Source organism: Ailuropoda melanoleuca, chromosome 9, assembly GCF_002007445.2.
Source record: "Ailuropoda melanoleuca isolate Jingjing chromosome 9, ASM200744v2, whole genome shotgun sequence".
Lineage (NCBI taxonomy): Eukaryota > Metazoa > Chordata > Mammalia > Carnivora > Ursidae > Ailuropoda > Ailuropoda melanoleuca.
In genome coordinates this window covers 78,654,754-78,673,036 of record NC_048226.1, presented here as the reverse complement: position 1 = coordinate 78,673,036, position 18,283 = coordinate 78,654,754, and the positions used below count along the sequence as shown (strand labels likewise).

At 35.7% G+C, this 18,283-nt stretch overlaps 1 protein-coding gene across 1 annotated transcript in view; it reads left to right on the top strand.

Moving 5' to 3' along the window:
- Positions 1-18,283, top strand: part of CSMD3 (CUB and Sushi multiple domains 3) — a 1,149,842-nt gene that overhangs the window by 530,634 nt on the left and 600,925 nt on the right. The window contains 1 exon segment of the mRNA XM_034668518.1: positions 10,170-10,294. Coding sequence (XP_034524409.1) covers positions 10,170-10,294 — 125 coding nt within the window.

Sequence of the window (18,283 nt, the reverse complement as noted above, 5' to 3'; positions counted from 1 at the left end):
TAGGAGGTGAATGCATGTGGGTTATAAGCAATTTAAATAACCTTCAGAGAGTTTCTTACCCAAGAATAATTTGTACAATTATAGGGATATGGTATCTCTGGAGTAAAGCATTTTAGATCATCTTTCTGCATTATTAAAGATACATATTTATCTTTATTATACGTATATAGTAAAGATTTTCAGTCTTTCTCAAAAAAATATATATATACTTAATAAAATGCTATATAATAGGATATGTTTGACAGGTTGGAAAACAAAATAGGTAAGTGTCTGGAGTTTTTTTTTTTTTTTTAGTAGAATGAAAGATGCAATGAGTAGACAAATACAGAATGTACCAGATAGTGTGCAGGAAATAACATGGAAGGAACTTATGGGTTAGGAGGAGTTGTTTATAGATAATAGCCAAAGAGGGCCTTATGGATAATTTTACATGTAAAGAAAAAAATGTGAGAATGTGGCAGCTGTGGACTCCCAGAGGAAGCGTTTCCCAGACTAACATAAGAATAAATGTAAAAAGCCTGAGGCAAGCACATGTTTAATATTTTCAAGCCAGAGCAAGGAAGCCAGTGTAGCCAAATGATAGAGATTGAGGAAGAAAGTGGTGGGAAATGAGTTCTGAAAATCAGCGCAGGCAAATCACATAGGCCATTGTCAGGACACTGCCTTTACTCTCAGTGAATTGGGGAAGCATTAGAAGACTTGACATAGAGGAAAGGCATAATTTGAGCAATCTTCTAAAATGGTTGCTACCGTTGCTATTTAAGGAGAGATTGTAGGGAGTCAAGAGTAGAAACAGGAAAGTAACAACACAGCAAAAGGACTACTGGCAGTAACATAGATGAGAAATTATGGTGGCTTGGATCAATGTGGTGACACCATAGGGGTGAGAAATATTAGGTTCTTGATTTTGAAAGTGTTCGTAACAGGATTTGCACAACGAAGTAGATGTGAAAAGTAAAAGAAAAAGATGAGGCAAGAATGATGCCCAGGGATTTTGGTCTTCAACTAGAAGGATAGAGTTTTTATTGACTAAAATGAAGAAGTAAAAAAGGGCAAAAAAATGGCTATTAGGTAAATTGTAAGGCCGTTCAGGCATAGGGCAGTCTAAATAAATGTTGGGGTCATTAAGAAGTTCAAGAAGACACTAATCACTTATTTCTTGACTGTATGGGTTTTAATTCATGATAATTCACTGAGCTGTGTATCTTTTGTACAATTTTCTGAGTGTTTTGTATTTAAAAAGAACTACTTTTTAAAAATGTATTTGAATATAGGTTGACACACAGTGTTACATTAGTATCAGTGTATAACATAGTGGTACAACTTCTCTAGTGTAGCTACTATCTGTCACCATATAATACTAAGACAACTATCTCACTATTTTCCTTATGCTCTGTCTTTTATTCTTGTGAATTATCTATCACATAACTGGAAGTTTATGTCTCCCACTCTCCTTCACCCATTTTTTTTAATTTAAATTCAATTAGCCAACATATATTACATCATTAGTTTCAGATGTAGAGTTTAATAATTCATCAGTTGTATACAGCACCCAGTGCTCATCACATCATGTGCCCTCCTTAATGCCCATCACCCAGTTAACCCATCCCCCCACCCACCACACCTCCAGCAAACCACAGTTTGTTTCCTATAGTTAAGAGTCTCTCATGGTTTTTCTCCCTCTCTGATGACTTCCCATTCAGTTTCCCCTCCCTTCCCCTATGATCCTCTGTGCTGTTTCTTATATTCCTTGTATGAGTGAAAGCATATGATAATGATATTTCTCTGACTGACTTATTTTGCTCAGCATAATATCCACCAGTTCCATCCACATCAATATAAATGGTAAGTATTCATCCTCTCTGATGGCTAAGTAATATTCCATTGTATATATATACACCACATCTTCTTTATCTATTCATCCATCGGTGCACATCTTGGCTCTTCCCACAATTATGCTATTATGGATATTGCTGCTACAAACATTGGGGTACAGGTGCCCCTTTGTTCATTACATCTGTATCTTTGGGGTAAATAACTAGTAGTGTAATTGCTGGGTCATACAGTAGCTCTATTTTTAACTTCTTGAGGAAGCTGCATACTCTCTTCCAGATTGACTGTACCAGCTTGCATTCCCACCAGTAGTATAAGAGGACTCCCCTTTCTCCACATCCTGGCCAACATTTGTTGTTTCCTGACTTGTCAGTTTTAGCCATTATGACTAGTGTGAGGTGGTATCTCATTGTGGTTTCGATTTGTATTTCCCTGTTGCCAAGTGATGTGGAACGTTTTTTTTCCTGTGTGCGTTGGCTATTTTTATGTCTTCTTTGGAGAAACATCTGTTCATGTCTTCTGCTCATTTCTTGACTAGATTGTATCTTGGGTGTTGAGTTTGTAAGTTCTTTATAGATCTTGGATACTAGCCCTTTATCTGATATGTTGTTTGCAAGTATCTTCTCCTATTCCGTACATTGCCTTTTAGTTTTGTTGACTGTTTCCTTTGCTGCGAAGAAGTTTTTATCTTGATGAGGTCCCAATAGTTCATTTTTGCTTTTGTTTCCCTTTCCTTTCGTGAGACGTCTAGCATTAAGTTGCTGCAGCCAAGGTCTAAGAGGTTGCTACTTGTGTTCTCCTCTAGGATTTTGATGGATTCTGTCTCACATTTGGGTCTTTCACCCATTTTGAGTTTATCTTTGAGTCTGGTGTAAGAAAATGATGCAGTTTCATTTTTCTACATGTGGCTGTACAATTTTCCCAACACCATTTATTAAAGAGACTGTCCTTTTTCCATTGGATATTCTTTCTTGCTTTGTTGAAGATTAGTTGACCATAGAGTTGAGGGTTCATTTCTGGGTTGTCTAGTCTGTTCCACTGATCTATGTGTCTGTTTTTGTGCCAGTGCCATACTCTCTTGATGATTACAGCTTCATAATACAGCTTGAAGTCCAACATTGTGATGCCACCAGCTTTAGTTTTCTTTTTCAACTTTCCTTTGGCTATTCAGGGTCTTTTCTGGTTCCATACAAATTTTAGGATTATTTTTTCCAGCTCTGTGAAAAATGTCGATGGTATTTTGATAGGGATTACATTGAATGTGTAGATTGCTCTGGTTAGCACAGACATTTAACAATATTTATTCTTCAATCCATGAACATGGAATGTTTTTCCATCTCTTTGTGTCTTCTTCAATTTCTTTCCTAAGTGTTCTGTAGTTTTTAGAGTACAGATTCTTTATCTCTTTGGTTAAGTTTATTCCTAGGTATCTTGTGACTTTTGGTGCAATTGTAAATGGGATCAATTCCTTTATTTCTCTTTCTTCCATCTCATTATTAATGTATAGAAATGCTACAGATTTCCATTTATTGATGCCATCAATTCCATTGATTTTATAACCTGCCACATTGCTGAATTCCTGTATGAGTTCTAGCAATTTTGGGGTGGAGTCTTTTGGGTTTTCCATACAGTATCATGTCATCTGCGAAGAGTGAGAGTTTGACCTCCTCTTTGATGATTCACATGCTTTTTATTTCTTTTTACTGTCTGATTGCTGAGGCCAGGACTTCTAGTATTATGTTGAACAACAGTGGTGATAGTGGACATCCCCATCATGTTCCTGACCTTAGGGGAAAAGCTCTCAGTTTTTCCCCATTGAGAATGACATTCGCTTTGGGCTTTTCGTATATGGCTTTTATGATCTTGAGGTATATTCCCTCTATCCCTACAGTGTAAAGAGTTTTGATCAAGAAAGGATGCTGTACTTTGTCAAATGCTTTTTCTGCATCTGTTGAGAGGATCATATGGTTTTTGTCCTTTTATTTATTAATGCAGTGTAACACATTGATTGATTTGTGGATGTTGAACCATCCTTGCAGCCCAGGAATAAATCCCAGTTGGTTGGGGTGAATAATCCTTTTAATGTACTGTTGGATACTATTGGCTAGTATTTTGGTGAGAATTTTTACATATATGTTCATCAGGGATATTGGTCTATAATTCTCCTTTTTGGTGGGGTCTTTGTCTGGTTTGGGGATCAAGGTAATGTTGGATTCATAGAAAGAGTTTGGAAGTTTTCCTTCCATTTTCTATTTTTTGAAACAGCTTCAGAAGAATAGATATTAATTCTTTACATGTTTAGTAGAATTCCCCTGTAAAGCCCTCCAGCAGTGGACTCTTGTTTGTTGGAAGATTTTTGTTTACTGCTTCAATTTCCTTACTGGTTATGGGTCTGTTCAGGTTTCCTACTTCTTCCTGTTTGACTTTTGGTAGTTTATACATCTTTAGAAATGGATCCATTTCTTCCAGATTGCCTAATTTGTTGGCATATAGTTGCTCATAATATGTTCTTATAATTGTTTGTATTTCTTTGTTGTTGGTTGTGATCTCTCTTGTTTCATTCATGATTTTATTTATTTGGGTCCTTTCTCTTTTCTTCTTGGTAAGTCTGGCTAGGGGTTTATTGATCTTATTAATTCTTTCAGAGAACCAGCTCCTAGTTTTGTTGATCTGCTCTAGTGTTCTTTTGGTTTCTATTTCATTGATTTCTGCTCTAACCTTTATTAATTCTCTTCTCGTGCCTGGTTTAGGCTTTATTTGCTGTTCATTCTCTAGCTCCTGTAGGTGAAAGGTTAGGTTGTATATTTGAGACCTTTCTTGTTTCTTGAGAATGCTTATATTGCTATATACTTCCCTATTAGGACTGCCTTTGCTGCATCCCTTTGCTGCTGTATTTTCATTTTCATTTGTTTCCATGAATTTTTAAAATTCTTCTTTAATTTCCTTGTTGACCCATATATTCTTTAATAGGATGCTCTTTAGCCTCCATGTATTTGAGTTCTTTCCAAATTTTCTCTTGTGATTGAGTTCGTTTCAAAGCACTGTGTTCTGAAAATATGCAGAGAATTAATCCCAGTCTTTTGGTATGGGTTGAGACCTGATTTGTGAACCAATATGTGACCAATTCTGGAGAATGTTCCATGTGCACTTGGGAAGAATGTGCATTCTATTGCTTTAGGATGGAATGTTCTGTATCATCTTTGAGGTCCATCTGGTCCAGTGTGTCATTCAAAGCCCTTGTTTCCTTATTGATCTTCTGCTTTGATGAACTGTCCATTGCTGTGAATGGGGTGTTAAAGTCCCCTACTATTATTGTATTATTATCAATGTGTTTCTTTAATTTTGTTATTAATTGGTTTATATAATTGGCTGCTCCCAATTTAGTAGCATAAACATTTATAATTGTTAAATATTCTTGTTCAAAATATGATATAGTGTCCCTCTTCTTTCCTTACTACAGTTTTTGGTACAAAATCTAATTTGTCTGATATAAGGATTGCCACCCCAGCTTTCTTTTGTTGTTCATTAACGTAATAAATAGTTTTCCACCCTCTCACTTTCAATCTGGAGGTGTCTTTGGGTCTAAAATGAGTCTCTTGTAGACAGCATATTGTTGAATCTTGATTTTTTTATCCAATCTGATACCCTGTGTTTTTTTATTAGAGCATTTAGCCCATTTACATTCAGAGTAACTATTGAAAAATAAGTATTCAGTGCCTTTGCATTACTGTAACGTCCCTGTTTCCATATATTTTCTCTGTTTCTTTCTGGTCTGTGTTACTTTTTGGCTCTCCCTTCACTTACAAGATCCCCTTTAATATTTCTTGCATGGCTGGTTAAGTGAGCACAAATTCTTTTAGTTTTTGTTTTTCCTGCAAGCTCTTTATCTCTCCTTCTGTTCTGAATGACAGCCTTGCTGGTAAGCTGCACGTTTTTCTCATTTAGTACCCTGAATATATCATGCCAGCCCTTTCTGGCCTGACGGGTCTGTTTGAATATGTCTGCTGCCAGTCTAATGTTCTTACCCTTCTATGTTAAGGACATTTTGTCTTGAGCTGCTTACAGGATTTTCTCTTTAATCTGAAATTTGCAAGCTTCATTATTATGTCTCGGGATGTTGATCTATTTTTATTGATTTTGAGAGGGGTTCTCTGTACCTCCTGGACTTGACTGCCTGTTTCCATCCTCAGATTAGAGAAGTTCTCAGCTATGATTTGCTCAAATATACCCTATCTCTCTCTCTCTCTTCTTCCTCTGGGATCCCAGTAATTCTAATATTGTTTCACTTTATGGTGTTGCTGATTTCTCGAAGTCTCCCTTCATGGCCATTAGTTGTTTTTCTCTCTTTTGCTCAGGTTCTTTCCTTTCCATCATTTTGTCTTCTATGTCACTGATTCTCTCTTCTGCCTCATTTACCCTAGCTATTAGAGCATCCATTTAAGACTACATCTCATTTACAGCATTTTTAATTTTGGCCTGATTAGATTTTATTTCTGCGCTAAGAGATCCTCTAGTGTCTTTTATGCATTTTTTTAAGCCCACCTAGTAACTTTGTAATCATTATTCTGAATTCAATTTCTGGTATCTTACTTATATCCATATCAGTTAGATCTATGCAGAGAGTATTACCTCTGGTTCTTTCTTTTGCCATGAATTTTACCTTCTAGTCATTTTGTCCAGAGAAATATAGGTGAATAAGAGAACAAAATCAAAAATATCAACCATGACCCAAATAAAATATACACTAGAAAAATTCAAATAGGTCAGAAACCAAAAAAGAAAAGAAAAAAAAAAGGAAAAAAGAGAGAATATAATCTCACAGGTGGACAAAACAGGGTGATCCACTTGGTCCTGGGTGTATTTTGGTCTGTGTATTTGAACACAATGAAAGCCAAAAATGAAGACTATATCTATAAAATGTAAATGTAAAAATGAGAATAAAAGAAAAAGACTTAAAAATAGAGATTTGATAAAATGAGAAACTAGTTGAAAAGAAAAAAAAAAGGAACAAGAAAAAGATTTTAAACTGAAAGACTCATTAAAAAAAAACAAAAACAAAAACAAAAAAACCTTGAATTCTATATACTCTTTCCCCCCATTGCAGGAGTTTTTCAGTTCTGAGTGATCCATAAGGTTGGTATGTGACTGATGTTCCTGCTGGTCTTCTGCGGGAGGGGCCTGTTGCATTGATTCTCAGTTGTCTTTGCCTGGGTGGAGTTGCTCCACCCCTTGCCAAGAGGTCAGGCTCCGTATAAGCTGCTTCAGGTTGCTCCATGTGGCTTTTGTTCCCTGAAGGCTCTTCACACGACTTTAGATGTTGAAAATAAAACCCAGAAATGGCTGCTCCCAGATCTGCAGCCCCAGAGCTGAATGATCTTGGCCCCCACTCTTCAGTGCACTGTCAGGGAAAAGCAGTAAAGCACTTTTATGCGGCCGAAATCTGCAGACTCCTGCAGTGCACACCCGCACCAGCCTTCTGAGGGGAGGGAGGAGGTCTCACTGCAGCCTGCTGCTTTCTGGACTCCTGCTCCGGGAACAGTTGTCCAATCGTGGGCACACCTGCACCACTCCTCCCCAGGGAAGGAGGAGGGTCATGCAGGGGTTTTGCTGCTTGTTGGGCCCCTGCTTGGAGAGTGGTCCCCAGATAGAGCCATTGTTCATGGTAATGACAACACCCACTCTTGGCCTCACTGATTGCAGCTGTCGTCCCTGCTCCAATGCCTGGAAACTCTGACGCATTCAGGCATCCCCGTTCTTTCTGTGACCCCAGGGATCCTGAGACCACACTGTTCCACCTAGGATTCTGACCTTCTTTGCCACCTGAGCACCTTTCAGGCAGGGATATCCTTCACAGGAGCAGACTTCTAAAAGTTCCGATTTTGCACTCCACTGCTGTATCAGTTTCCACTAGCCAGCTTGTGAAGGCCCCCTCCCCTGCAGTTTATCATCCCATATAACCCCTCAAATTCATTTCTCCGCACCTCCTACCTTGCAAAAAATGGTCAATTTTCTATTTGTAGAACTGCAGAAATTCTTTTGTTAGATCTCAGGTTGAATTCACAGGTGTTCAGAATGATTTGATAGATATCTAGTTGAATTCAAGGGGCCAGATGAAATGAGGGTCCCCCACTCTTCTGCCATCTTCCCTCCTCCTCTCCCTTTCACTCATTTTGCCCATCCTCTCACTCACCTGCTTTCTGGCATCCATCAGTTCTTTGTATTTATAGGTCTCATGGGGTTGTTTGTTTTTCACTTAGCATAATACCGTCTAGGTCCATCCATGTTGTTGCAAATGGCAGAGTCTCATCTTTTTATGGTTGTGTAATATTCCATTGTATATATATACCACATCTTCCTTACCTATTTGTTTACAGATGGGCATTCAGGTTGCTTCCATATCTTGGCTATTGTAAATTATGTTGCATATATCTTTTTGAAAGAGTGTTTTTATTTTCTTTGGTGAAATACTCAGTGGAATCACTGGGTCATAGGGCAGTTCTATTTTTAATTTCTTGAGGAATCTCCATACTGTTTTCCACAGGGACTGTGCCAGTTCACATTCCCACCTTTTTAAAAGGAAATAGTGAGTGAAAAAAAAATGCCTCCAGAGAAAAGGAGATTCTAATACCTACAGACTTTCTCCTACACTAAGACTTTCTGTTCTTTGTCATGGCTTGTTCAGGATTTTTGTCATCTTTAGCCTAGAGAAGAGGTTGGTCAGCTTTTTCTATAAAGGGTTAGATAGTAAATATTTCATAGTTTTTATCCAAAAAGTCTCTATTTCAACTACTCAACTCTGGCATTGTGGTATGAAAACAGCCATAGATAATATGTAAATGAAAGTATACCTGTGTTCTAATAAAACTTTATGCACGTTGAAATCTGAATTGGGAACAATTTTTTCATTTCATGACTTTTTTTGTGTTTTATTTTTCAAATGGTTGAAAGTATAACACCTTTTTTTACATGTTGGGCTGTACAAAAACAGGCCATGTACACAATCTGGCCTGCAAGACATAGTTTATTGATCATTAGCCTACACTATTTGAATTATTTTCTTACCCACCCCTATTACTTAATAAATCTTCAGGTTAAACTGTACTCTATACTGTTCCAGGTGTACCTTCTTACAGTACAAATGTGATCATGTAATCTGTCTGCCTGACAAGCTCAGGTTGCTGCACGGGAGTTTTTTAGACAAAAGCTGGGTGAGAAGATATAGGTACTGCCCTCAGGCAGAGGGGTCAGGGGAATAGCGCAGACAGAAAGCAGCATGGCATGTGCAGAAACTGTCAGCTGCTAGAGGTAGTTTTCACATGTGGCACTGGGTTAGGGATGAGATGAAGTTGGCCAGACTTATTGCTGGAATGCTTTTTATGCTGTATAAAGGAAATTGCTGTATAAAAGAAATACACTATTAAAGGAAATATGCTATTTAAAGGAAATATGCTATATAAAGGAAAAAAATTATTTTTTTCTTGTGAGTTGCTGTTCAAGGATTTTAAGAAAGAAAATGCATGGTCAAGTTTTATTTTATTAATTTCAGCAAACATCCATTACCCTTAGAAATTAATGTTCTAAAAAAAGGTCATTTTAGGGGTGCCTTGGTGGCTCAGTCAGTTAAGCATTTGCCTTCAGCTCAGGTCATGATCCCAGGGTCCTGGGATCGAGCCCTGCATTGAGCTCCCTGCTCAGTGGGGAGCCTGCTTTTCCCTCTCCCATTCCTCCTGCTTGTGCTCTCAGTCAAATCAATAAAATCTTTAAAAAATGATCATTTTAGTAACTTTACTTTTAGCACAAAGGGAAGCCAAATTGCAGTAGGTCAAGTAATAAATGATGAGTGAATTTTATATGAAAGACAATCAACATAATTTTGCAGCCCTAAATATTTATTGATCAATTGATGTGCAAATACTGATCCAATAAATGCACATAAAAATATGCTGGAAAAGTACTGCAGTGAATATAAGTGCTGAGGCTCAAATCAGGAAGACCACTTTTTGCTTCATGTTTACCACCTTCTTAGGATTGGAGATTTAGTCAGTTACTTAACCTTGGCTTCTACAACTAATAACAAGATAATTAAATTTGATGACAGCTTTCTGTAGCGCCTACCAACATCTGCACATTACTGACTGACAATAGATTCCTATGTTTATGACTTTTATTACATATTTGTACAAGTTATATTTTCATATTTTGTTTTCCCAGTAGAAAGATACTTTTTGCCACTATGGAGCTTTTTGAGCTATTGGATATCACCAGTAGAAGTGGAGACTATTTGTTATGTTGTATTTTTCTAATCCTGTTTTTTTTAATCCTCTGTTCGATTTTAGCCTTGGATCAACTGTGCAATTCTCTTGTGATGAAGATTATGTCTTACAAGGCGCTAAGAGCATCACCTGTCAACGGATAGCTGAAGTCTTTGCTGCTTGGAGCGATCATAGGCCTGTATGTAAAGGTAAAGAAAAACCTTTAAAATGAAAATGCTCTCAACAACAATTTAATAATGTGAACTTTGTTCCATTGAGCATACATTTCAGTTAAATCTTTTGAGTTATAATGCAGTCTTTAAGGGAATACTTAACCCAGGTACTTAGCAATATTTGTTGAAAATCTCTGATATGTGAACTGCTGTTTTAGGGTCCCAAAGAGTTCCCAATGTAATAATTATATAAATATGCAATACAAGGTACTGGTGATTCTCTGGCTTCCCATAATACCAGTAATTGCAGATAAGATTTATTCTCACCATCTTTCAAATTAAACATTTCCACATAATTTAAATAAAGCCCCTGTTTTCTAAACTTTATTAAGCTATGTTTGTAAATGCCTCATTTTGGCTTACTGGCATTCTTAATTGCTTAATTGCTTCTTTGTTGTTATTGTTTTTAATAATGGCATCGGCATATTTCAGTGTCTTAGTACTCAAAATTTCATTAGCCCTTCTTCACCCTCAGGGAATATTTTCAGTGAGTCAACACACTCTATAGATTCCCCTTAGGTGTAATAAGGGTGTTAGCAGGGGAATAGAGAAGGGGCAGATTTGAGAGCTACTATAAAGGAACAAAGAGAAAGTATTTGACAACTATCTTAATATGGAAAAAGAAAGTGACAAGGTAGAACCAAAGATGATGCTCAAAGATGAGTCCATGAGATTAGAAAAATCTTAGTCTTTTATAAGTATGAAGAAACTGAAAAATGCAGTTCTATGGAAGACTATCCAGTTACTGTGACATTGTCAGTGACATTGTCATCATTGGTAACAGTTTTAGACACTTCCTCTGTGGCAGTGATAGTGTTAACCACTGCATACACTGTCTTATTTAATCCTGAAAGCAAACTGATTGAGACATTATTATCTCCATTTTAGAAATGAAAATGTAAGACATAAAGAGTAATAGTCACTTTCCCAAGCTCAAATACTTGGAAAATAGCAAAGTCCTTAAGACTTTATAGAATGGGGAGAAAAGCCAGATTTCAGAACATTAACGAGAGAACAGAAAATGATAAAATGGAAGCAACAGGTATCTTCCACTCACTTGGCAATGGCAGCCCAGATAGGAAGAGAGAATCTAGATGTTTCTCAGGTTCAAGTAAAACTTTTCTGTTACAGGTAGATGTGTACTCATTACCTATCTCATTTTCAGAGGCTTTGAAAATGACATATAGTGCAATAACGTTAAAAAGAAATAGTGAAATGGGGATAATAATATAAGGCAAAATAGTTTCATGTTTCTAAACAAGTTTATATACAAGTTAGTAGACAACTTTTAAGAATGTTAGACTTAAATATGACAGCTGCCGAGCAAACGGAGCAGTTTACACAAAAACCGTTGTCTGTGAAATACAAGTATAACAATGACACAGAAAAAACAAACTTTTTTCTGGCTTTGAGGTCTGAAATGCCTTGCATTGTTTTTTTTGTTTTGTTTTGTTTTGTTTTTTATAAAGTAGACACTGAGTGATAGGTATTGTGGAAGTAACTTTCATCAGTGTTCTGGCAATGAATAGAACAGTAGATTGTATAAAGTTGATTTTTTTATGGTGTCCTCCACTCAAGACAAATTATAGTTGTAAAGGACACCATAGTGAAAATTATGGTTTCAAATGGTGTGATCCAAGTATCCTGCTTCAGTTTTTCATAAATTAGATGTGTGTGTTTTTCGATGGCAAAAAAAGAATGGAAAAAATAGCAGATTCAAGAAAAAAAAAAGATTAATGTTAATGCAGAAACAAAACCTCACAAAAGAAGAAAAGTTATTGGCCCGATCATGGAATTTAAGTTCTACATGAAGTAAGATTGAGACTATAAACCATCTTTTTTCTTTCAAGACTCTCATTTCAATAAAAAAATGCATCATATTTATTATGATTGTAAATTGTTCAAAGGCAGAAATAATGTTACATTATTTTGTTATGTTTTACAAACCCTATAGAACAAAGAGCAGCTCTGTACTGGCTTCAATCTCAAGAAATATTTGTTGAAAATTAATGTATGATTAATTTTCTTTGATTCCAAGATACATGATGATATATATCAACATATGTATATTAGCTGGGAGTCATAAAATGTGCATGTTCAAGATTCATCTATTGATATTATTTCATCTAAATTTTACATCTTTTCTGCAGACACTAATCAATCATTTATACATAGCTTTACATTCCTTGCATGCAGGCATATGTGTGTACAGTTTATAAAGTACATTTGACTATTAGAAATTACTGGCTGTGGGGCTGGAAATAGTAATGGAAGGAGCATGCTGAAATAGTAATTGAAGTTTTAAAATGACTATCCACAGTGAGTCTGAACAAAGAATAGTTTTCATGTCTCATGGGTGCTTGGACAGAATAAATATGCTTTTTCCCAGACAGCAGCATAAATAGCAGTATCAGTGCACTGCACCTTTGAGAGGTTATTAATATAGCTGCTGTCTATGTATTGCATGGTTGAGGAATCAAATGGTGATTTTAAAGGGACTGAAAGTTCACACAAATAACAAATTATGAATTAAAAGAAAGAGCAATTTAGAAATTAATATTAATGGATTTTACACATACCCAGACAATAATTTTTATTCCCTAAACGGGATATGCATATGAGATATTTGCCAGTTTACAGTTATGGATACAATTATTCTTTTGTTGGAAATGCAGTAGATATCCAAAAGCTGGAGTTTATGCAAATAAGCAGATTTATGGTCTTGAATAATATGTAGAATGTTTATTTTACATATTCGTGATGTTCAAAGAAACATCATTTGTTGGAGATTGATAATTTGTTGAGCAGGAAGTATATAAGAGAGTTAATATTTATATATTAACAAAATTTTTGACTAATTTTCAATCAATATTTATTTGGATGGCCCAAATAACTGGTTTTTATCTGTCAAGGCACAAGGGCATGATCCACTCATGAGAGTAATATAAGGGGTGAGTAAGAGAGGATTAGAAAAGAAGACAAAAGAAAGACAAAAGTACTGGAAACTGGTAAAAATCGGGAGTCACCTTTTAATTCCATCATTCAATTAATTATTCAATTATTTGTTATGCACTTATTAATATAATTACTTATTTTGGATTCCACAAACATTAATGAACATCAGTAGGGATGCCAAATTAATACTATGTGGGATACACAGCGTGTAATGGTTTTAGTTATTTTGTGTTATTTATAAGGCATAAACTCAAAACTAGGTAATATATAGTAGACTATTTTGTTTACAAGAGAGGTACAATTCTCTGCAAAATTCAGATGAGGAAGATTATTTCCATGTTTGGAGATGGTCAGACCTTGAGACAGAAGAGCAGAACTTGGGAATTGTTTTGGATTTCAACATAGGAAGTTGGAAAGTATTCCAGATACAGAGGATATGTCACGAGTGATATCACAAAGTGAATTGGCATATCTGGGGAACAAGGTGGGGGAGGATGGGCATTCCAGTTTGGTTAGCTACATATATAAAACAATATAAAGTGAGGTAAGTTAGGAAGGGTTGTGTTATGTAACTCGTCCCTTAAGTTTTTTTGGAAGCATCCCAAAGCCTTCATTCCTCCATCACCATTCTATAGTATATATACTACAACTGACTCATATGTTTTTGTTTGGACTATAATTTATCATACGTATTGAGGGCAGACTAATCCCATCAAAATCTCACATTTGTTATGTCCCAATAATATTCAAAGACCCCATTTTATTTCTCAACTTCATACTGTACCAGTAAAATGAGACAATCAAGAATGTGAACTCAGGTATCAGAGTATGCCAGTTCAAATCTTTGACCTTCTACTTAAGTAATAAACTCTCTTCATAATTATCAGATTTCTTATCTGTAAAGGAGAGTTCCAGTATATTAGGACCTACTCCATAGGAAGTTAAGAATTTGTGTGAGGATGCAATGAGGTAATCTATATAAAAGCACCAAGAATACGGGCTGAAGCACAAACACTTAACGGATAGAAGTGCCACATTAATAGTTAACTCATTTGATTTCCAAAATCACCCATGATTTGTCTCCATCCAGTTAGTTTTTTAATTCGCACCAGAAGTTTATCTCAGCATCTCAATACTGAACAGAATCACTGTCCTAATTTTTCTATATTTGTGACTTGTCCTGAATAAAAGCATACATATTAACCATATTCTGCCCACCCACCTTTCAAAGTCTTACTTACCTCTCAAGTCCTCCAAAACTTCTTTCCTATTTTCAAATATCCTTATCCCCCCTTCTTTAGCCCCACTTCACATTTACTATCTTTACCACACAATTTAGCATTTAATTCTATTCTTCTTGGTAGTGATTCCTCACCATTTTATGTGCAATAGACTTGCCCCTTCAACCAAAACCACCTTAGAAAGAACAAAATAATCAACTCTTCTATAGTGCTTAAATTTTTATTAGATCTCTTTTGAATATTGCCAAGAAGAAGACAGTTGCCAATATGGTTTATCCATCTATTACCTTTGATTTTAAATGGAAGGATCATAATGAGGTTCAATTCCTTTCTTCATAGACAAAGGAAAAATCTATCAAATGAACTGTGATAATTGCTCTGGCCAAACCGAAGAGCCATGACCTTCATTAGCGAATATTTATTAAGGGCTTTGGGGGTCTTAAAGTTTTCAAAATTCTTTCACATATGTGTCAGTTTCCTACTCATATTTTACTCTTCTTCACATTGTTTAGTCCAGTGACCATTATGCCTATATTTTTGTGCATATGATACCGCTAAATAAACATTTTGAGCAAATGTTATGGGGAGACTTAGTTAATTATAACAAACAGTTTAAAAAGATAGTGATGTGCTGATTGTAACCAGAAAAATTTGCCTGATGGAAGACTTCCTGTTATGCAAAAGCAATTAGAAAATTTTGCCCAAGAGCAAACCAGAACCTGCTGAAATTTATCAGCCAGAAACAAATATAGCAGGTGTTTGTCTGTAGCTGTTATTGATGCCTTCTTAGTTTCATGGAATAATGTTACAGATGAGATGATGCATAATAAGGGTGATATTAGCAATTAATAGAGTGACATATGGTGAAGAAGATAGACAGATGGTTTAGATACGGATATTTATCATACACTCAAGTTTCTTGATGGTCTTTTTTTCCTAAGACTAATAGTTTGAAATTTATTAAATAATTTTAATAAGCAAATTCATTTTACTGAGCTCTGACAATGAATATATTTTAATGATAAGATGTCATTTACATGTTATATGATGCAGATGATAGTGATGCATTTATGTATATCATTTAAAATTCAAAACTACCCAATTAGAAGTTTTGCATTTCAATAGTGCCCTTCCAACAATTGTTGAGAAATGCATTCCACGCATCTTGCCTACCTCAGAAATTTATTAAGAAAATATGGAAGTAGTTAGCAAATAAATGATTCAGTTGTGTTATGTAGTAGAGGGGGAGGGATATCCATAGTTATTAGGGAGAAATTTCTATTGCTACTCTCCCTTTTCCTTGGTGTATGACCTTGCTCATCTTGCTTAACATTTCCTGGGCTTCCGTTTGCTTTTTTGGTGATTACTATGGACTTCATCTAGTTGTAAATTCTTAATGTTCTTAAGTACAATTACTGCTTTTCCTTTAGAACATGTTAAGGTTATTCTTAGTTAAATGTTTGTCTTGGTCGGCTCCAGGCAGATATAACAAAAATATCATAAGCTTAATGGCTTAAAACAACAAACATTAATTTCACAGTTCTGGAGACTGTGAAGTCCTAGGTGATGCCTGGTTGGTAGCAGCTTCCTTACTGTAGCCTTCAAACTGTAACCTCACCTGGTGGAAAGGGAGGAATCTCTCCTGGATCTGTTTTATAAGATCACTAATTCCATTCCTGAAGGCTGGGCCCTTACCAACTAATCATTTACCAAAATCTCTACCTCCTAATATTGTCACAGTGGGGGTCAGGATTAAACATATAAATTATTTTGGGGGGACACAAATATTCAGTCTATAGCAATGTTCTCCTTTACCTTCACCAGCCCAGTGTCTGTCTCAGTTCCTGGCACAAAGCAGGCAATAATAATAACAATAATGATGATGATGATATCTGACAAACTATTGCTAACAGAGTATTACTGTGCTTTACTGTGCTATGTTTTAGGTAGCAGTTCAAAAAATAGATAAATGTTGTTTTTATTTACTAGCCAAACTGCAGTTATTGGTCATCAAATTATTTCAAAGTAGTTTAGAATCTGTGGATCTTTTATACCTCATTTACTATTAAAAATATAATTTCATATTAATTTAAAGGATTAGTTATGTTCATAGATTCCATACCATGATATGTTCATTTTGAATAATGCATCCTTAGAAAAATAAAGTTACTATAATGTGATTCTTGATCCTGCTATATTCTAAGGGCTATAGTTTTAAGACTTTTTAAGTGGAAAATAAAGATATTAATTATTAAAATTAATCAATAGCAATTATAGATGAGTTGGGAGAGAAAATAAGCAGGAAGCAACTCTTATATTTGGCACACATAATTTTAAAGCCCTGATGATTTGAAATTTAATGGAAATAAAGGGATCTATGCAATGAACAAAGCACAAATGACTAAGGAAATAATAACCTAATAAACAATGGGCATTTTAGCTGAACAACCAAGGAAAAACCTGAAATGTGTTATCTTTATGCAAGGATGAACAAATTGAAAACTGGTAAAATCAGCACAGGAAATTCAAAATTTGCAGGAGAAACTACTTATTTGAAAGGGAATTTCGAAGAATTGTTAAAATGAAATGACTTTTTTGTGTTTTTACAGTAAATCTATGAGATTCCTCAACATTCCCCTATAATGTAGAAAGTCTTACTTCCTATGTTTGCTTACAGGATGTGCTATTATCACAAAGCACCTGGATGAACTGTATGACTTACTACCCTTACCACTTATTCTGATCACATAAAATGATGGGAGAAGTAAAGATGGTGGAATGAGGGCCTTTTCCTAAGCTCCTTCATAGGGCAAACTCGCTTTTGTTTTAAAATAGCAGGATAGCTACTTTTGGGCAGGAGAGTTTATACATAAAATGATCATAGTGTGATCACTAGAATGTCTGACACTTTTTATATGCACTCAAAATAGAGAATTGTACAATGTGAAACAAAGAATATGCAGACCTGGGAAAGACATAGACACCAAATAGGAAATAAAAACCATAGGCAAAATATACAGACAGGATTGATGAGAAGGAAAATTTTTAATATTTAAATTGAGTTTATTTGAAATTTAAAGAATCATGTATTTTACCCTTGATATGAACATACAGAATTTATCACATTTTGGCAGACCTTTCCTTGTATTAAGGTGTCAGCTATGTTTTACTGTTTAGCTAGTGTGACAGTAATTTTTCTGGATCTAGGTTTATAGCAATAGCATCCCCCATAACAAGCCATGCCTGGCACATGGCATACACCCTCACAGATACTTGACTGAGTGTTTTGTTTCTCACTATGCTAGACACAACGTAAGAAGCACAGAACAGAATGAACAAATCATGTCCTTGAGGAATTTACAGGCTCTTTGAAAACAGTACATTCAAAATGAAACAACCAGAGAACATCCCTAAAGCCACAGAGGCATGGTTTCACAGGCAATGTTTATGCCATAAAGACAGTTCAAAACAAAGGAAGGACAGAAGACAGAGGATCGGTAGGGGAAGAAAGGGATAAAGAAAAGGGGGGTAATCAGAGGGGGGAATGAAACATGAGAGACTATGGACTGTGAGAGGCAAACTGAGGACTTCAGAGGGGAGGGGGTGGGGGAAGGGGATAGCCTGGTGATGGGTAGTAGGGAGGGCACGTATTGCATGGTGCACTGGGTGTTATACGCAACTAATGAAGCATCAAACTTTACATCGGAATCTGGGGATGTACTGTATGGTGATTAACACAATATAATAAAATAAAATTAAAAAAAAAAAA